This window comes from Anolis sagrei, chromosome 5, assembly GCF_037176765.1.
Source record: "Anolis sagrei isolate rAnoSag1 chromosome 5, rAnoSag1.mat, whole genome shotgun sequence".
Classification (NCBI taxonomy): Eukaryota; Metazoa; Chordata; class Lepidosauria; order Squamata; family Dactyloidae; genus Anolis; species Anolis sagrei.
In genome coordinates, this window is record NC_090025.1 from 106569974 (window position 1) to 106591535 (window position 21562).

Here is a 21562-nt window from a genome sequence, read left to right on the forward strand (position 1 = left end):
ATAAAGGATGGTATTTAATGATACCTTTAGACATATATGAGTGGGGCAAAATGTTTTAGTTTGCTTTTTGATAACATAAAGTATCACTATTTTCATGTCCCCAGAAGGAACATAATTGTAGAAACCATTCCCCTTTTTTCACTTTTAAAAATTGGCACTGGGTTTCTAACAAAAGGTGGAAAATATAATTGTAGAAAAATGGCTTTTCAAGGTGTGACAATCCATAAACATAATCACTTATCACTTTTCCCTCATCGATATAGTTTTACAGTATAGACAGACTACCCCTTACATGAAATACTTGGGACCAAAAGTGTTTGGGGTTTGGGAATCTTTGCATATACATAATGGCATATCTTGGAGATAGGACCCTAGTCTAAACATGAAATTCGCTTGTGCTTCATATACATCTTATACACATAGCATGAGAGTAATTTTATACACAAGTTTTCAAATAATTTGTGCATGAAACAAAGTTTGTTTACACTGAACTATCAGAAAACAAAGGTGTCACTCTCTTAGCCACCCATCTGGCGAGTTTTGGATTTTAGAGCATTTTGGATTTCTAGATAAAGGATATTCACCCTGTTTCAGTTATTTGAAGGAATGCCCCTTGTTTCTGAAGGTAAATGTCTTTTACAGCAAACGTGTCCTCTGCTTCTGAACTTTCATGTATCAGTTGAAAGGTCACAGAAAAGTTTCTATTAGTTTATTTGCATGTCTGAACTGCTCGTTGAATTCTTGTTGTTTTGCACCAAGTATTGATAAATGGGAGGAAATGAGGAAGTGTGTTCAGTGTGCTATTATGCACACTGAATTCACAAATTATGGTTTCAGTATTGTTTTCCTGTCTAATTGTGTAATTATACAAATGGCTGGATTTAAAACTGATTTTTTTCCAAATTATTCACTGTAGTTAATGCTGCCTGATTATTTGTGACTCAGTTGGAGAGATGGGAAGAAGGGAGTATCTTGGAAATCGAATACAAGGATGAGTAATTCAATTTTAAACCATGGAAGTAAATTTAAAGTGTTTCTCTTCACAAACTTCACTCATCGCTGTCTGAGCTTAGTAAAGTAATCTAATTATTGAAAATAAACTCCTGATGCCTTTTGCTTGCACTTTTGATTTTTTGAATCAGCTTGTCATAGCAGAACGAAAGAAAAGCTTCCCATTAACTTGTTGTTTCTTAAGGCAGTCGTGATTACTTTTAGTTGAATTCATGTTATCGAATGCAGCTTGCTGAATCAACTTAATTCCTTACTATTCACACAAGTTTGTTTAGTTTTGTTATGTATTCCAAAAGCATTATGAACTCAAAGGCAGTATTCTATAATGTTTTCCCTCTGTTCTTTGGAACAGCATCAAATATATCACAACTTTTCACTAGGAACTTAAAAGAAAAAAAAGTTTGCTGTTTTTATATTTTTTGTTGATGTGAAGAACAAGTTTTGAGTAACATACTGATGTAGAATCCTTCATAATGAATGTGGGTTTTTTTAAAAAGAAGGAAATTACTGTTATTCTTCCTTGCCCTTATACTCTGGATTTTGTTTTTTGAGTTTGTATTTTTTTGTGTTTACATGATAAATAAATGCTGCAACACTTGTTGGGAAAATGTGCAAACCTTCCTTCTTGATAAAAGTGATACATATGCTTTTTGATTTCATTTTTGTTCTCCATTTGTTGATATAAACCAGAAGCTGGACAAGGCAACCACTTTCATGAGATTAGAGGCAGCCAGGCTGACTGTCTCCTGGCTCTGCTCCCCTCCCCACTTAAAGGCATGCCCACCCCTATCTTCTGTTTAGATATTGCTTGCTTTCCAGAGTTTCACGTTACAAGTGCAGTTGATCTAAGTGACCTATCTTAAGAACTTTAACATAGTAGTTGAAATTTAAACCAAATGTATATCCTCAGGAGGCAAATCATCTGAAAAACTGGTCATTATGATATACTGTACTTTCTCACTGAAGCCTCCGAAGTATATTGCTCAAAGGCATCTGTTGCTTTCTAAGGTTTGTGAAAAAAATCTCACATTAACTCATAAAATCATAGAGTTGGAAGAGAACCCAAGGCCCATTCAGTCCAACTCCTTGCCAATCTCTTTACTATAGCTTAACCATTTGCTTTGTGTTCTGGTTCCTGGAAGATAAAAAAACAAGTTTGTTCCAACTTCAGTATGATGTCCTTTCAAATATTTAAACATGCCTAGTTTGTCACCTTAACCTTCTCTTCTCCAGGCTAAGCATACTTTAAGCTGCTCCTCATATGGCTTGGCTTCCAGAAATTTCACAATATTGGTTTCCCTCCCCTGGACACTTTTTAGTTTGTAGAGTCCAGAACCGAACACACTATTTGTGTGTGATTTGAGAAAAGCGAAGCATGATACAATGATATTATTACTTCCCTCAGTCCAATGCTTCCTAACCTTTTTGATTTGCTGAACCATTTTTAGAATCAATTTCTGTGACGGTGCCCCTTATGCCACCCCATGTCTTACAAGTTATTGGTTTTAGGAGTAGTGTTATGGGGGATGAGATAGGTTGTAAAGTGAACAGATATCTAAACAATTTTTAAAACTGTATTTTTAAATCTTTGAAATTTACCGTAATTTATTCTCAACTACCACCAAGACACAGGATACTGTCAAAATTTGGCCATACATAAAAATGCTTCCAGAGTTCCATTTGCATTCCAACAGAACTAGAGTGCACTGTAGTGCAACAGTAGGCCTAAATTAAGATATAACATAAAACAACATTTCAACATTTAATGAGAAAGCTGTGGTTGCATTCTTTTGGACTGTTTTCTTATTTTAGGTTCAATTGATGATAATTGTAGGCGACTGTCTGATTCTGCATTTAAGCAGTTTCTGTATTTTGTTTTGGTATATATATAGGTGGAGAATCCTGCTTTACAGAGATATGTTACCGAGAAAGGCAGCAATACAAATTTTGCCTTCTCAGGCAAGAGTTTGAATTCATCTTATAAATGCAGCCAAAAGTTTAGTAAATTTCGGTTTTGAAATGTGATTTCTAGTTGGCTGTGAGGTGTCAAATCTATGAGGACCTCATATTCTGCTGATTTTAATCTGGGTGTTTTTTTGTTCACCCTGAACATAATCAGTATCATTTAAAGTCGTCGAGCATCTTTGATGTTGAAAAATAGTGTTCAAACAAGTCTTTCAAAGCTTCGAGATGCACCTGAATATTTTTCTGTATTTTTTTCTTGAATCGCGACATTATTTTCTTTCAAGAAGCTTTTTGTAAGAGGGAAACAATCCATTTTTTCATTTTCCACATACTTCAACCAATACATAAGTTTCCTCCTAAAAGAAGACACTTTGGTGTTTACATCAAAAACTGTGGCAGTTTTCCTTGCAGTGAAAGATTATTTTCATTCATTTTGTTAAAATGTTGGCCAAATACACCATTGTGCACACCCAGTCTTCATCATGTAAAACTGATATAGCATCAGAAATGCTGCTACCTCTGCATGCAGTTCCATCACAAGTGTCAATGCTTTTCTTTGAGACAACCACCTTACTTCATTGTGCAGCAATGTGACTTCTCATATCTTCATATATTAGTTTAAAGAGCCTGCTTTGAATAGGTTGTGATTTTGTATAGTTTATTATTTTTATGGCCACATTTAACATCCCTGTTTTACAGTTTAGCAAACACTTAGTTACAACTCACTTCAGTTTGGATTGTTTGAAAATCGTGTTCCAATTTAATAGAAATTAAATTAATTTTTAAAGGAAATAAACATCTAGTGATATAAATAATTCTCATTGTAGGGAGTTTAGAAAAGAATCCTTTTATTATTTTAGCTCTAGTAAAATCATTCATTGTGATCAGAAGCTATAGCTGCCTATCACAAAAGTTACCCCTCCTCTTCATCATCCTCTTCTTTCATATTTTCCTTATATGCAGTAGAGAAGAAATGGATCAATTTTTGGAAACATAGTGGTCTGTTCAAATATGAAGAAAGCAATCTTAGTTTTCAAATGTTGCAATTCTAATTCACAGTTTTGTTTATAATGCCAACAACATTTGGAAGGCCCCTGGAGTATATGATTGCAGCCTAAATTTAAATGACCTCAGTGGTTTTAAGTAAATATGTCTGGGAACAAGCAAAAAAGTCTAACATTTTAACATTGAAATAAGTGTCTTGTTCAAACTATGATGCCATTTGCAAAAAGGCATTACTTTTTATAATTAAAGTATTTATGCTAACAGTTAATATATTTGACTGTTGTTGGTAGATTGGACTACAGTTTTCCAGCAGTTGGTAGATGTTTAAAAAACACACACACATTTGTCAACAAGCATAATGAATCACATTCACCACCAATGCATCATTTTTAATTTGCTTGGGATTGGGGGAAATTGCTATGTAGCCTTAAATGGTGATGTGTTAATAATGTCTGAATTGTGGTTAGCAAAAATTAGTGGTTAAAAGACACAATGATCTCTTTGATATCAAAAGCAGTAAGCCCTGCTGAACCTTCATTTCTGAGAAATAAAAGAAATAGCTTTATTCTAAGATAAATGCTTTGTGACACCACAGACCAGTCTTGTTATTTTCCATGAGGTTAGCCTTCTTTGTCAATCTGTAATTAAGAACAATGAATATTTAATGTCCGCATTATGCAACAGCAAACCATATGTTGTCTGTGAAATCAACAGAGTTAACTATACAATCTTTTAGCGAGTTTTGATTTTGCAGTTGCAGATTCTTCATTTGAGAATAGGGTTACATTACAGAATTCCAATGCTGCCTGCTATTGGCTCCGTGTCTGAATGAAAAACAACAACATCAACAACAACAACAAAATTCTAGGTTCTCTCAAGTACCTTGTCGTCCTTTTCTTAATGAAAGGGAACTTCATCATAGAGTAAGCCTTGTGGAGTCATTCAAGGACCTGCTGCCAATACCAAAATCTGTGGATGTTCAAATTCTGTTAAATACAGTGATGTAGTAAAATAGTGTCCCTTATATAAAGTGACAAAATCAAGGTTTACTTTGGGGGGGGGGGCTGATTTTTCAAGCAATGGATGGTTGAATCTGTAGATACAGAATTCATGAATACAGAAGAGTGACTGTAATTGTTTTGTCAGTAGATTTGGAAAGGCCATTGGGAGGGAAATGGTACCATGAAGTTGTTCCTCTTAGAGCCAGTGCCAAGGAAACGGTTATAGAGAGCACCAGTCCATGAAAACTGTGAAAAATTGCCTCCTTAATATGGAGGACTTAGAGACTTCTTAAAATTATCTAAATCAGGAGTCCCCAAACGAAGGCCCGAAGGCCAGATGTGGCCCTCCATGGTCATTTCTCTGGCCCCCATCCTAAACTTTAGGCATTAATGGCAGCTCAAGCTAAAGAGAAGGCCATCAACTGATCAACCTAACAAAGGCAATGAATCAGACAGATGAGGAAAGATGTATGAGTGATGAGGCCAGTTTTCAGAGCTGAACTTAAAGAAATGATATAAGCATTGGCAAAGACGTCAACTTATCTGGCCAAAATAAATCAGAAATTAGAGATCAAGACCCCAAAATTGGAAAACACTACTGAAAAGTTATCAAGGTGGAGAAGCTGATTTGGATGTGATGATTCTCCTGGATATGAAAGAAAGAAAGAAAAAGAAATGTGTATAAGAATTCAGGATTTCAACTGGGAATATTTTTTTCATCTGGTTTTTGGGTGGCTAGGCAAAGGAATCTTCCCTACTAAATAATAGACAAACTGGATCAAAACTTAAAAGATATTTTCCTTCCCACTCGTAGTTATAGCCAAATGTAAGCATTTCAATCAGTATGATTTGTGAACATAAAGAAATTGTACTGTTATCTTTAAATACTGGGAAACAATAGTGTTGACTGAAAGATAGATTTTAAATATTTAAAAATAGTGTACACTGATTTAAATAGAAGACACAGAGGAAACTGGCTCAATCTCCCAAGAAACTTGCATATTGGCATAATATTAAAATCTTTGTTGCCATCTAGTGGATACTCCTGCTGTATCAGGATGTTACTGAACTGCATGTTGATTTATAAGTGCTGTGTCTGTGAAATTCACCCACTTGTGAATAAAAATGTTAATAATGAAATTATATAAGTTTGGGTTGCCACACCCTTTCTATTTTCTTTTGTCTCAGCAAAACCGAAAGGCTTTGTGTAGGAAAAACTTGGCATTATACTAATTTTCCTTTGACCAGAAGCTGGCCACTTCTGGTCAAAGGAAAATTCTGGTATCGTTGTAAGAAGGCGTTCCATTGTGCATGTGTTTGGACCGCATTGTAGTAAATGGTCTGTGGTTTGGTCTTCTCCACACTCGCATGTCTTGGGCTCCACTTTGTAGCTCCATTTCTTAAGATTGGCTCTGCATTTCGTGGTACCAGAGCGCAGTCTGTTCAGCACCTTCCAAGTCACCCAGTCCTATGTGCCCAGGAGGGAGATTCTCATCTGGTATCAGCCACTGATTGAGGTTCCGGGTTTTAACCTACTAATTTTGGGCTCTGACTTGTTGAGGTGTTCCTGTGAGTATCTCTGTAGATCTTAGAAAGCTATTTCTTGATTTAAGATGTTGGCAGCTCCCTGAACAGAGGATGGGCTGGAGATGTCAGTGCTTTGATCCTTTCATTACGGCTACTTCCCGACAGATATTAGGTGGTGCAATACTGGCTAAACAGTATATTTTCTCCAATGGTGTCGGGTGCAGGCATCCTGTGGTAATGCGGCATGTCTCATTAAGAGCCACATCCACTGTTTTAATGTGGTGGGATCTATTCTACACTGGGCATGTGTATTCAGCAGCAGAGTAGCAAAGCACAAGGGCAGATGTCTTCACTGTATTTGGTGATTCCCCAGGTTTTGTCAATCAGCTTTTGTATAATATTATTAATAGCACCCACTTTTTGCTTGATATTCAAGCAGTGCTTATAAGTCAGAGCATGGTCCAGGGTAACTCCCAAGGTGTTTTGGTGTGATGCAATGCTTCAGAGGGATTCCTTCGCAGGTAATCCTCAGAGCTCGAGATGCTTGTCTGTTAAGATTAAAACAACACATCTGCATTTTAGATGGATTAGGAGTCAGCTGGTTTTTCTGTAATAGGCACTAAGAGCACCTAAAGCTTCAGACAATTTCAAAGCTTGAGTGGTGATGGCAAGATCGTAAGCATAGTTGAAACTGTTCTTTTTGTCAGTGTCTGATCATTTTTGTAAATGTTAAACATTGATGGAGCACGCACGCTCTCCTGAGGCAGGCTGTTCTTCTGTTTTCGCCATCTGCATCTCTGATCCTGGAACTCAATAAAAACGCCCCTGTTTTGTTACAAAGCAAGTGAGGTGGCAATCCTTTGTGATATTATAATTTTTTTCTCAAAAGAAGACCATTATTTACAGTACTATATGCTGCTGACAGGCCTATGAATCTGCTGCCTTTCAAAACCATCTTCTATGTGCGGAGTCAGGTTCAACACTTGTGATGTGCAGCTTTTCCCTTTCCTTAAGCAGTTTGCTGTGGAATCATAATGAGAACAACAACCTTTATTAACCTTTTACATCTACTGAATTGGAAATGACTCTCAATAAATGTAAAAATGGCAAAGTAGCTGGCCTGGAAAATATACGGATGGAACAACTTAAGAACTTAGGCCAAAAGCAAGGTGTTGGCTGCTTAATCTGATGAACAACTGCCATGGGGGCTCCAGTTTCAGGCCTAGATCAACCCTAAATCTAAAGTTTCGAGTGAGGGCCAGGTAAATGCCCTTCGAGGGCCACATCTTACTGTCGGGTCTTAGTTTGAGGACCCCTGCTTTAATGATTCTGAGTATCTCTTCTTTAACAGACATGTGGATCCAAGAGCATAGGACACAGACTTGCTGTGTGTCCCTTTTCTTGAGAAGAGGCCAGCTTTAATAGAAATCGAAAAGGCTTGGGAATTCTTGATTGCCTTCATATTCTGTGAAGCTGTAATTGTTCTAGTTGTCTCAAATCGTATGACTGCAAGCATTATTGTTCTTCAAAGAAAGCTGCTATATGATTTCCTTAAGTAAATTGCTTAGATTGATGGGAGATAGGCCTACGTTCATCTGTCTTAGTGGGGTTACCATATATACTCATATATGTCCTCATGCATAACCAAGAGTAACTTTTGAGGCCAAAATGATTTTGATATGACCCATGAATAAGTGATTTAGTGGATGGGGAAAGCACCAGTGCCACCTCAGACAATCCTTGCCACTGCTATTTCTACACCCAGGTATTCCAAAAGGCCAGACACAGCACCATAGTGGAAAGTGTAGAGGAGGTCAGCACTTCATTTAGGTTTTATCAGGATGGACTGAGATCTCTTCTACACTGGCCATATATCCCAGGATATGTTTCCAGATTATCTGCTTATCCGAGATTATCTGGCAGTAGACTCATATAATCCAGTTCAAAGTAGATAACCTGGGATATAGGACAGTGTAGAAGGGGCCTAAGCTCCTGCCTTTCAGCACTTTTCTCAGAGAAGGAGATAGTTTCTTTTTAAAATAAAAGTACAGTGCTCACATTGACTCATGTCAATGTTAACTCATGTTTTTGGGGTTGATTTTTTGACTAATATTTCTAGACTTATACAGGAGTGAATATATAGAATAGTTGGAATTGAGTGCTCTTCATAAATAATGCTAATACTTCTTTTCATGCCCGGTTGTGTTATTTTTTATAATTAATTATTGTATTTACACATATTAACTTTTTTTAGGTCAACAATATTGGAAAACTGAAAGATTTTCTTCTGCAGCACAGGAAAGACTACATTAATGCCTACAGGTACGTGTTGTAATAGGAATAACAGAAAACCAGACACTTTGCTGGAAAAGAAAATTAGACATATGGATCTGGAATACATTTGGGTAATCACAGGAGCACTTGTCCAAAAGTAACTTTCCAAGCTCTCCAACCTGAGTCTTCAAAAAAATAAATGCACCTTATGCCATATTTCGCGTCCAGTTATTCAAAATAGTGAACATGTGTTCATGGGATAAGAATGCTAACTTGGATAAACAAATGCTCTAGTTTGATTATTGCATAGTGTTTCCAAATTAGGTATATTTTGGCAGAATGAGATGTTCTACTTTTAGGCCTCTGACAATATACAGTGGAGTTACTGCCACCAGATGTACCTGAACCTCAGAAACCATAACGCTTAAACTCTTGGGGAATGTCTTAAGCTCATTTCAAGAGATTGGGGAACAACTGGTCCATCCCAAGCTCATACACATGCTTCTGTCTACTGACTTGTCACCCTTTCCCCTGTATTTTTCATGCTCCTGACCAGCAGGTCTTAACTTTTCTTTATCACAAACTGTCTTTAAATATTTAAATACATCAAATACGAGGGTGAGTCAAAAAGTAATGCCTCAATTGCTCTAACTTTTCTTTCTTTCACAGTTACTGGACTATCTATGTATGATATGATAGAGGTAACCTTACTTTACCAATATAGTCTTTTCTTTTTCCAATTGATTTATTAGAGCCATGAATCCGAAGCTAAAAGAAAGGGTTGTCATTGAATTTCTGGCAAAAGAAGGTTGTGCACCTAAGGATATCCATAATTGCTTGAAGAATGTTTATGATTTAGCCCCTTCTGACTTTTACCTGTTTCCACCCCTGAAAGACAACCTACGTGGATACAAATTCAATTACTTGATTGATGTTAAAACAGCTTTAAAATCATGGATCATGAAGCAAAACCCTCAATTTTTCCAAAATGGTTTTGATGCCTGGGTTAAACAATGGTGCAAATGTGTACAAATTGATGGTGACTATGATGAATGGTAGTTTTGTGTCGAGGACAGTTCAGGCTATGACCTGTAGCAACTTCTGCTGTTACAGGTTCATTGGTAACATTTTATGACACAGGAGGCAAAACGTTTTGACCCACCCTTGTATTTACTGAAAGTTGCTCATCAGAGATCATCAAATTTGGAAAGGAGCAAAAAATATTTTTGTTAGAATGATTCCTAATAATTGATGAGAAGGCTAGTGCTGCAAATCAAATTCAAAATCTCACAAGAAGATGTAAGTACAGTAAGTACAGAATTATCTCTCTCCCCCCCCCCCCCCCCTTTGAGCAAGGCACATGCAGAAATTCCTTTTTGCCACCAAGTGGCAGTGTTCATCTGCTAGAAATTAATTCCTTCTTTGTGGTCTCTATGAATCACACAGTTGGTTCATAAGAACTAGTTCTGTTAGTTTTTATTAGTTTTATCTGGTGGAAGAAAACAAAATTATTAGATACCAATTGACTTTCGGCTAGGGAATATTGTATTGAAATCTCCACTCAGCCGTGAAACCCATATGTTGCATTGTGTGATCAATGTTTAATAATACTAAACATCAATTTAAAATTAAGTGTTAGCTGGTTCTCATTTTGTACTTTCCTATCGGTAGGTGTTATAAATATATATCTACAAAAATGGTTGAGTTTGGAACTGGATGAAGGACCTCATAAGGGACAGAGACTGGAAAGTTATTCTTGCTTTTGGTTGTAAAATAATGTTCTAGAATTGAGGAAAGAAGCAAATTTCATTACTACAAATGAACGAAAATGATCTAAGAATGAAATGTCCTGCATAGATTTTTTTAAAATAAAATAAAATAAATGTGTTGTTTTCCTCCAGCCATGCCATGTCTGAATTTGTGCGAATGACTGACAATGAACGAGATCAAATCGACCAAGATGCCCAAACATTTATGAGAACGTGTGCAGATGCAATTCAGCAACTTAGAACAGAAGGTAGACAGATTTAAATAGTACACAGTTTCAGCAACTTACTTAAAGAGGTCTCAGAAGAATAATGTTTTGTATTTGTTTCTTTTTAGCTCACAAGGATATTCATTCCCCACAAGTGAAGCAACACAGAGAAGCTGTCTTGGATTTCATTGGAGACTATTTAAAAAGTATTCTGTTTTATTTTTCTTTCAATAATAGTCTTTTGTGTTTGTAGTGTTTTCCCAGAACTATTTCTAACTTAAATCTCAAAATATGTTACTATTGTCACCATTGTGATGGAACTTTTAAAAGTGTTTCTATGTTTTGCATATTGAATCAACTGAGTTTCAGGACTTCAATTTACAAGATTCTGTTACAATTCAACCTAATATCATGCCTTAAGTTTCATTGTAACAAAAAAGACCTATCTCCCCTCTCACTAAAGCAAACCAGAATATGAAGGTAGTGGTGATAACATATAATACAACTTAAAATTGAAAAGCTACATAGTAGCTTTAAATTGACTTTGGAAGGAAAAGAATTGTCTAGGTTCAGGCAACTTGTTGAACCAACATATTAGTAAGCCACTGAAAAAAATGGAGTCCATATTCTTGGAAAACTACAGATTATAGAAGCTTGGATCAAATAAAGACCCTCAAAATTCAAATGTAATAATATTTGGCTAATATACCATATGTACTCGAGTATAAGCCGACTCGAATATAAGCCGATGCACCTAATTTTTCCTCAAAACACTGCAAAATGTATAAGTCAAGGGTGGGAAATGCAGCAGCTATGGATAAATTTCAAAATAAAAATAGATACCCATAAAATTACATTAATTGAGGCATTCGTAGGTTAAATGTTTTTGAATATTTATATAAAACTGTAATTTAAGATAAGTCTGTCCAACTCTGATTAAACATTATTCTAACCTTCTTCAGTGTAAATGTGCTTATGTATCCTTCTAATAATAATAAAGAGAGTAAAATATGAAACATAATAATAATAATAGAGTAAGCTAAAGAAAATGTAATAATAACAGTAATAATAGAGTGAAATAATGAATGTAATAAAATAATAATAATAACAACAACAACAACAACAAAGTAAAATAATAATAACCTTGACTCAAGTATAAGCCGAAGGGGGCCTTTTCAGCCTAAAAAAGAACGGAAAAACGTGGCTTATACTCAAATATATATGGTATATTAGCTATTCCGCTTTCTGTATATTCCACGAAGTTTACTATTGACATACAGCTAGTAGCAGCAGAGTATTCAATATCCCATAATGTAATTATAAGCATTTATAAATCTTAAAATATTTTTCTTCTGCCATCTATATCAAAATATCTCAGGCTAGCGTACAAATAAAATCTGTACAAATAGGTTGAAACAATGTAAAACTATGAAAATAATTTTAATAGACTAAAACATATTAAACATATTAACATGTCAAAATAAGTTTAAAAGATTAAAATAGCTTTAAACCATGTACATAGCACTGGAAGTAAATCAGTAAGGCTTTAATAAATAGTCATATATTACTTGATGCCTTAGGCCCCATCTACACTGCTATATAATACAAGTTAACAGGATTATGTGCCAGTATAGACTCATATACTTAATGCAGTTCAATCTGCATTATATGGCAGTGTTGATGAGGCCTAAACAAAACAAGGATTAACACCAATCAGACCTCAGTTGACAAATATTTGGGTTGTTGCCAGAAATAGATCAACAGTCATGGAGCTGTGGCAGAACAAGGAAGATTTCTTATTATCATTTGTAACAGTAATTAAAGATTGATCTTCCATGTCCATAGGCAGTGTATCTGTAGTTGTCAGTTGCTATAACAACAGACATGTGCTTTCTCAAGCTTGTGAGCCAAAATGCTGAACAGTCCAGCAAAATAGCTTTTATCTTCATGGGTACTGTTTTCTGTCTTGCTTATAAGACTTTTTCACATTTAACAGGAGTGTGTAAGCTGTATTCAGAACAAAGAGCTATTCGAGTTAAGCGAGTTGTTGATAAGAAAAGATTGTAAGTAATACCCCTTATAAATTTAAGACTTTGATATTGTATTTGATGGTCTAATCAAATGTCTATCCACACTAGTGATCTCTCTTCCATTTTTGAAATTATGTAAATGTTTGCCATCTTTGGACCATCTGTCTAAACGATGACAGAGATTTTAAACATTTTTGTTCTGCTTTTCTTATGTAAATAGGTTACAACAGGCTTGTTTTTTCCTGTTTTATTCTCCATTTTGGCAGATAAAGGCTGCAATCTTACTTAGCCTCCAGGATGCAAACCATGTTGAATACAGTGAGATTTACTGCTCGGTAGACATGCATCCTCTTACACTGTTAATTCAGCATCAAATAATAATGGAGAAAATACATGCCCTTGACCACACCTGCCTACAGTGCAATAGTCAAATCCAAGAGCATATGAAAGAAGAGAAAACTTGTAGATCTATAGCAGTGGTTCTCATCCTGTTGTCTGTGGACCACCAGTGGTCTGCAAGAACCAAAATATACACGGCCTCACCATTACTACACTGTTGTCTTGAAACCATGCAGCAAGGAGAGTGACTGGTCTCGCAAAGTCCTCTTACAGTGCTGAGGCAACAGAGATGTCAGGAGGGGAGAGGCTGACTAACCATGAAAGATTACTACTACCACATCAGCTCTAGGTTATTAAATATGGTTCTCTGTGGGCGAGCAGATGGTGACTACTGGATGGTGTATATTTTTTATCAGAAATTAGAGCTGACATGGTATATGCAGTGCATTTTTTGAATCAGCACCCCAAATAACCAAGCCAAATCTAAAGTTGACCAAAAACTGATTTGTAACCCTTTTAGTACTAATGTTGGAGAGTGGACCCTGGTCAAAAAAAGGTTGAGAACCACTGATCTGTAGCCTCAGTTCTTAGGATTCCACAGTTTTAATCTTGAAGGTTAAAAAAATAATAAAGTTTTGCATATGCCCTTCTCTTTAGACTTAATCCAGCCTAATTATTCTTAAAACCTGGTCTCAAAATGCATTAGTGTGCTACTCATTGTGCTACAGAGGAGGGCAGAAGCAGTTAACCAAACAATCTTAAATTTTTTTATGTTACTACTTAGTCTTAGCATTTTTCTGAAATAAACACTCTTTTGTTTGGAGTGCTGCTTGGCTGTTTTTACAATACATCTAATGTCCTATATATTCCTGTCTTTCTCACACTCAAACTCCAATAAAACACTATTAATAAAGAAATTAGGGGGGTTTATGGGTTGTATGGCTGTGTTCTAGCAGCATTTTTTCCTGACGATTCATCTGCATCTGTGATCAGCCTCTTCAGCCTTTTCAGAGGATCAAGCAACAGATGTAGGCGAAACATCAGGAGAAAATGCTGCTAGAACACGGCCATACAGCCCAGAAAACACACAACACCCCAGTGATTCTGAGTGTGAAAGCCTTCGACAATACAACAAAGAAATTATTTTAACAGTTGATGAATTTCCAAGCATTCATAATGTATTACAAAATAGAACTGCCCTTTTTATAAAATTACAAGATGCTCTATATAAATGCTGAGAAAGTTCAAGATGGCAGCATAGTAGTATCAATTATATCTGGTTACAGAAAGTAATGTATTCATTACAGCCACAAAAAGAAAAGGTGTGAGTACATTAAGATTGCCTTGCAATATGATATGACATGTGCATAGTATGTTAACATGGTCAGAAAGTGTTGTAAGCAAGGCTGTGGATATCCGTTCAGTGTAGCGACAAGTGATTATCAATACTTTGTATATTTTCTTCCCTTAGATCCAGACTTGAGCCTGAACAGAGCAATAAATCCAAAACGAGTTCCTCCGAAACAAATGTCCAAACGTCTTCAGATGAACTGGAGGAAAAATCCGTTTGTGAAATCAGCAAAGGTGACATTTCTGTCTACACTATCACCAAGTTCCAAGTTTTGGATGTTTGTATGCATGTAAGCTTCATGTTATATCAAGAACCACAAGCTCCAGGGTATTTGGTTTTTGGCAGGAAGGAGGGATACCTGGTGGGAAGAGCAGAGCTAAGCTCCGTAATAGTGGGAGTAATTGCTGCTGCTGCTTTGGGTAGTGTTTTAGACCCCTAGTAGGTATCTAATGCACTCACATTCACAGTGGGTGTTTTTAGCCAATTATGCCATATACTTACTAGACTACAGATCAAAGGAACAAATAATACTTGTTTTCTATTTTATTTGGTCTTAAAATATATAACATACTACCCTAGAAACTCCAAGAAGTACATATTAAGATCTATTTATAAATTAGTGTGTTATATTTCTTAGATTTGCATTGTTATTTAGGACATATAAGTTGTTTAAATGGCCTTTATCCAGACCATTTAAAAGCTTTACATTTAAGAGAGTGAACAATCAAGAAGGCAGAGTGCTAGAGATATAATCAGTGTTGCAGCAGGCTGACTGATTGAAATTAAGGAAACTTAAATAATTAAGGTTTTTCCTGATGCTTTCTACAGCAAAAACAATAATCTGGGCCCATCCAAACTTCCTAATACTTCTCTTTCCCACTTTTTTTTTTGCAACTCAACATATGTACAGTTGGCCTTCAACTTTAATGGGTTTTATTTCCATGAATTTGATTACATGTGCGCTTGTAGCCTCTGCAATCGATCTCCAAGCCTTACCCACTGCGTGATGACACTACTAACTAAATATTCTGCAGTGTTGTCCTCCATCTCTCAAGGAGAAGAAAAGGAAGAATGCTAACACTAATGGAGATATTTGCAGCAGCTGTAGCAACTTGCCCTCCTCTTCTCCATCTCTTTTCACACCAACACTAACCTACAATGTGCATGAGCTACAACTGACGTGGTTTCTGTCTGCTATTTGCCTGCCAGTTCTGAGTATCCACTCACTTTCTCTCTTGCATGCTGATGTGCTGTGTTAGACATTCTTAGCGCATGTGCCATTCAGGGATCTCCTCCATCCCACACCACTCACTGGGTGCATCAGCCCCCTGCTGTCTCTGCCCTCTCAACATCCAGTGATATGATAAGGCAAGGCCAGCTAAAGAGGAGTAGGAGGAAAGAGGGAGAAATGGAGAAAAGTAACTTCTTGTTGCCCCTTCTGTCAAAGAAGTGAAAGCTGCGTGGTTGTCTCTCCGCCTCCATCCCTTTTACCCACTGCGAACATCCTCACATTGCTGTGAAAAATAAAATGGCTGCTAAATCCATCTCCTCCATGCCTCCCTCACTTCACTAAAGAGTAGGGGAAGAGGAGGCATTCTCAGAAGCAAAAGCAACAACAAGCAGGCAAAGGGTCACATTTTTTTTCCTTCTGCTGGACAAGAAAAAGCTGTCAGAATGAGGGGTAATCCAGTATGGTGGTATCTCCCTCTACTCCAGGCATCCTCAAACTGTGGCCCTCCAGCTCTTTGGGTCTCCAACTTGCAGAAACCCTAGCCAGTTTGTTGAGTGGTCAGGAATAATGAGAGTTGAGGATCCAAACAGCTGGAGGACCACAATTTGAGGATGCCTGCTAACCAGTCATTTTACTTACTGGAGACATCCTTACTTCACTGTGGAAAATAAAAAGGTTCCAACATGCTCTCTCCCACACTTGGCCAGCAGAAGGAGCAGCAAGAAGCAACTCTCGCCTTTTACTTTGCTTCCTCTCTCATTTTATCTGCCTGTGGCTTCACATCAATGTTGAGTCCTGAGGGGGTAGAGGCAGCAGGGGGCTGATGTTCCGAAGCTGTGTCTGGGCCGAGGTCACAGCTGAGATGTCAGCAAAATGCTTGCATTCAAGGTGAAAGAAATCAAAAAGGGGAGTTAAAGCTTTTAGACTGGCAACAAAGGTACCAGAGACTGTCTGAGAGCAAAGTGGAGATTTTTGCCATAGGAGTCTGTAGCAAAATTCCAATTTGGCTCAAAATATCTGTGTTTCTTCCCACTTTTGCAAGGATTCTCCACCCTAATGCCTGCGAAAATTGAGACCCAACTCTACCTGCAGCTGAGATTAATTCTAAATGTATTGTCTTCTCATACTCATAAACACATCAGGATAGCCAAAACCAGTTTGTGTCAAACAAAAGAAGTAATCTCTCCAAACACCCACGCAGAGTCTGCTTTTTTCATCTCCCCATATCTGCTAGATTCCCTCTGAGAAGCTTTATGCTCAAACAGAGGGTGCAAAGTGCTGTGGTTAGTTGTAAGTTGAGGAGCCAAACTTGTGTCCCCACCTCTTGGAAACTAAAATCATTAGAAATAGAGATCAGTGCTGTTCGTTTATTTGCTGCCTCCCATTAAAGTGAATGAGGATTCTTAATACAAGAAAAAGTAAAGAACTCTTGCTTGTCATATTGGGGCAGAGAATACATTTCCTTGTTCCTCCTCTGAAGCATCTTCTGCATCATGTGAGCCCTCTCTTGGAAAGAGCCTACATAAAAGAATAAGTGAGTCCTCCTGAAATCACTGACAACAGAACTGGTTCATTTCTGCAACACAGAACCCGTTTCTACCAACGTTAATGCACCCACTAAAACATTTCATGCTTCAAAATGTTTCTTCTGTATTTCATGCAGAATAAGCGGTGCTATAGCAACAGAAACTGTGTTGGTGCTGAGGGAAACCACTGCTGTGAGCTTGCCTCGCCTCTTCCTCATTTGATATTTCTCTTGGTTACATTTGCTTAGCGATGAGAGACCTAAATTTAAGTGCCACATGTTATTAGCACTGGTAGGCTTTCAAAATAATTGGTTCCTACGGGATAATAAAAGTGCTATTTACCATTCCTTTATTATACTTTAAGTTGGCTCTTTTCCTATTTCCTGAATACTGTAAATAACCATAGATGAACTTTCAAAAATTAAAACTGCATTAGTTTTCTGCATAAAGCAATGTTATAGCTAAAGCAAAGTTGGATACATCCTACAGTTTAACCAAAATGACCTGATAGTTCTGTAATATACTTTTAGGATTCCATTGGAGTGCAGCTTCCCATAGTTTACCTTGTACAGCTTTGGTTTGCAGAATTTTTACAGCCTTTTCATCCAAGTGAAAGAAAGTGATAAGCACGGGTTATACTCATAGCATTGGTCCATTCCATACTGGGGAGTACTATTAATGTGCTCACTAGTATACTTTCCCTTCCCATATTGGGTACAGCATTGAGCATCCAAAAATTAGCTTTCAGATTATTAAAATTTGTGACCTTTATGATTGATGACATGTGGGAAAGGAGAATAAGTCCTCAAATACCAAAAGACAGAGCGGTAATATTATTTTGTGTCAGAAGCATTGCATACATAAGTATAAAACTGATAAAAATAAAAAGAGCACAAGAGGCTAAATAATGTTTTACCAGAACTCATCAACTTTGACCGCATTGTCTGTAGCTTTAAACAATTCTTCCTCTGTACATGAGGCAGGGCATTGTGGACAAGCATAGTGGTACCGAGTTCTTTGTTCTGCTCCACAATCACACAAGGTGAAGGATTCTTCTAGGTGATGCCATTTTACCAGGTTGTCTTTTGATCTGCCTACTCCACTTCTGAGTCTGATCAGAAGACTTCCAAGTTGACCATTCTTGGTTTGCCCCTGGAGGAAGACCTCAGGGGTGGCCATCCAATTGGGATTTCCTGGTTTAGCTGCCCAGAGGGATGCGCTTGCTGTTGCTGGAGGAACATTAAGAGGAATGGTGGTTCTCATGAAACTTTTCCTTGATTTGAGTTTACTGGAAAGAGGCTGATAGCTGTGCAGTGGATGGCTTTCACAGTGTTCAACTTTATGTCAGTCACAATTAGCAGCAACTTCCTGTCACACATCAATGGAGGCAATTCCAGATAGCTTGTAGAGTCTACCAACAGGTGTAGGTTTGAGAGTGGTCGTGAAAACTAGATACGGATCTTCAGCATCTATTTCCATACTGCACAAACTTGTGGTGAGTAAAATGAGTGTGACATACTTCCCCTTTATTTACTTGTCTTTTCCAAAGTCTAGGAAATCTTGACTATTTAAGCTTTTCTTGGTATCCATTAAGAAGTATAAATGTGATATAAAGAATTAAAGTATAGTTCTTTAACTTGAGACAAATATATTTACAGGGAATTTTATTAAATGGTTACAGCTTTAATGACCCAACCCCCGACCATTTTTCGCTTTACAGATAAGAATGTGATAGATGAACATACTAATTTTGGACTTTGGGGTGATAGCAAAGGAGAAGATGAGCTTTCACCTGAAGAAATTCAAATGGTAATTTTAATTTAAATTAGTTAACTTGTTCACTAGCTAACCAGATCTCTGGCTATTGAATATATACTGGTAATTGACACAATGTACACAGTGGATCCCATGGCTTTTCTGTCAAGAGTTTCCTGCGCATGACACTTCTAATTGCTTTCCCATTTCTTTCTAATTGAGCAATGCTAAATAAGTAGTTTACTTTTAAAAAATAAATAAAACAGTACAGTTGCAGAAAATTAGAATGCTTGTAGCTGCCTTGGCATTTGTTATTTTTCTTCCTGTTAAGTGGAATTAGATTTCAGTGGGTGTTATATCTAGTTGAACCAAAAGTAATTCCTTTTAAACAACATTTAATTCAGTGGTTCCCAACCTGTGGTCCGTGGACTACCAGTGGTCCACAAGAAAAACAATATGGTCCACAGCCTCACCATTACTACACCGTTGCCTCGAAACTATGTGGCAACTAAAGTGACTGGTCTTGCATAACCTTCCTATAGTGCCGAAGGAACAGGGATGTCAGGAGGGGAGAGGCTGACTACCCACAAATATTACTACTACCACATCAGCTCTAGATTGTTAAATATGGTTTTCTGTGGTAAGCAGATGGCAACTATTGGATGGCATATATATACTGTGCCAGAAACTAGAGCTGATGTGGTCCATCCAATGCAGTTTTCTGAGTCAGCACCCCAAATAACCAAACCAAATATAAAGTTGACCAAAAACTGATTCATAACCTCTTTTTTGTACTAATGTTGGAGAGTGGTCCCTAGTCAAAAAAAAGTTGGGAACCACTGATTTAATTGTTAGACAAAGTAAGCCAGCGGTTGCATTGTGGGTCTAACATTTCTGCTACATGTGATGCAGGCTTGCTTCCCTTTTTATTGAGCATAAAGATATTTCTCAGATAGATACAAACTAAAAAAATAATCACTCAAACTTAAAAAGTATTTGCTATTTTGTTTCATTGCATGTATGAAATCTTACATGCCAAATCAAACATAGATGCTATGGTGTCAATGCAATAGTTAATGCTGTTTTTCTGCTAAAGTGTAGATCAGGTTGTAGCAGTCTGGGTTCAAATTTATGTTCACCCATTAAACCCAGTTGATGTCTCAGCCCCAAACCTGTCTCACAAGGGGGAAATGTGAAAGGCAGAATAATATGTAAATGGTGTAATGTGATGAAATGTAAACCAATGCAGAAGCATTAACAACGCTGTGTGTATCACCTTTTGTACCTTTTGCTACAAGGAGGATGTTTAGAATCTTGAAAACTTAGACTGTTTTTATTTCTGTTTCCAGTTTGAGCAGGAAAACCAGCGTCTTGTTGGTGAAATGAACAGCCTGTTTGATGAAGTGAGGTATATTTTTTCCTGTGTGCTCTTCCTTTGTATGTTGTTATGAACCTCGAAACACCATATCAATTGCTGTCCAATCCATTGTCTTCATGTAGAAGAACAATCTCCATTTCTTTTTTAATTGAACATGAATATACCATTAGGTGTGGCATTTTATAGTGGAGAGCCATTGAGTGCTCTTTACATGTCTTGCTGTTATGCATATCTGGTAATCCTGTCACTGGGTTTTCTTGGCAAGATGTGTTCAGAGCTTTCCTCTGGAGCTGGGAGTGTGTGACTTGCCTGTGGTCACCCATTGGGTTTCCATGACTGGACAGGGATTTGAACCTTGGCATCCAGAGTTATAGTCCAACGCTCAAACTACTATGACAGCTCTTAAGTGCCAATTTATATTGAATCAATTAAATTGGTTCAGCCAACTGTATATACTTCTTTTATTGTTGACCTACTGAATTAAAGTATGTTTAGCTCATCTGCCTTTCTTGATTTGTACATCTTCAGTCTCTAAAAATGTATTGTATGATAGATACTTTAGTCTATACCGTGGTTCTTAAACTGGGTCCCGATCCCAAATGTTGGGGTTCAATGTTAGGGTCATGAAAAAATTGGCAACAGTAAGAGTTTTCTGAGTTTACACAAATCTGCTTGCAACAACATGTAATGTTTACAGTGGACTTTGCAGAAAATGATTCAGTTATAACCACAAAAAGGAAAATCGGACTGTTTAGCAAGCCTTGCAAATGCTGATTTATTTTCCATAAATGTTTGATTTTTATACCTATTTAATATGCCTCTATACCTGGGGTCATGAAAAAAATCCTCGGCTAGAAAAGGTGTTTTAAGTGGGAAAAGTTTTAGAAGCCCTGATCTATACAATGATGAATTATTGTCCTGGCAAAGTGTGGATTTTTTTTCCTGGATTTCTTTTTTAGACAAATTGAAGGGAAAGTCGTTGAAATATCTAGGCTTCAGGAGATATTCACAGAAAAAGTCCTACAGCAGGTAAAAACAACAAGTTTAATGTTATTCCCTTTCCACTGTTTGGATATATATAATCATAGTATCATTTTTTTTAAATGGGAATTTTGGTGATTATGGATCTGAGGTAAGTAACCTGAGGCCATATAGTGTTGTCAGACTACACTTGTCAGCATTTTGGTCCAACAA

At 37.0% G+C, this 21562-nt stretch overlaps 1 protein-coding gene across 2 annotated transcripts in view; it reads left to right on the plus strand.

Moving 5' to 3' along the window:
• The window catches only part of STX18 (syntaxin 18), a 50290-nt gene that overhangs the window by 23099 nt on the left and 5629 nt on the right, over window positions 1-21562 (plus strand). For both annotated transcript variants that reach the window (XM_060777980.2, XM_067468955.1), the window contains exons 2-9: window positions 8764-8831; window positions 10685-10800; window positions 10887-10964; window positions 12755-12821; window positions 14599-14711; window positions 18956-19044; window positions 20340-20398; window positions 21328-21397. In XM_060777980.2, the coding sequence (XP_060633963.2) occupies window positions 8764-8831; window positions 10685-10800; window positions 10887-10964; window positions 12755-12821; window positions 14599-14711; window positions 18956-19044; window positions 20340-20398; window positions 21328-21397 (660 nt within the window). The remainder of the gene's footprint in view (window positions 1-8763; window positions 8832-10684; window positions 10801-10886; window positions 10965-12754; window positions 12822-14598; window positions 14712-18955; window positions 19045-20339; window positions 20399-21327; window positions 21398-21562) is intronic.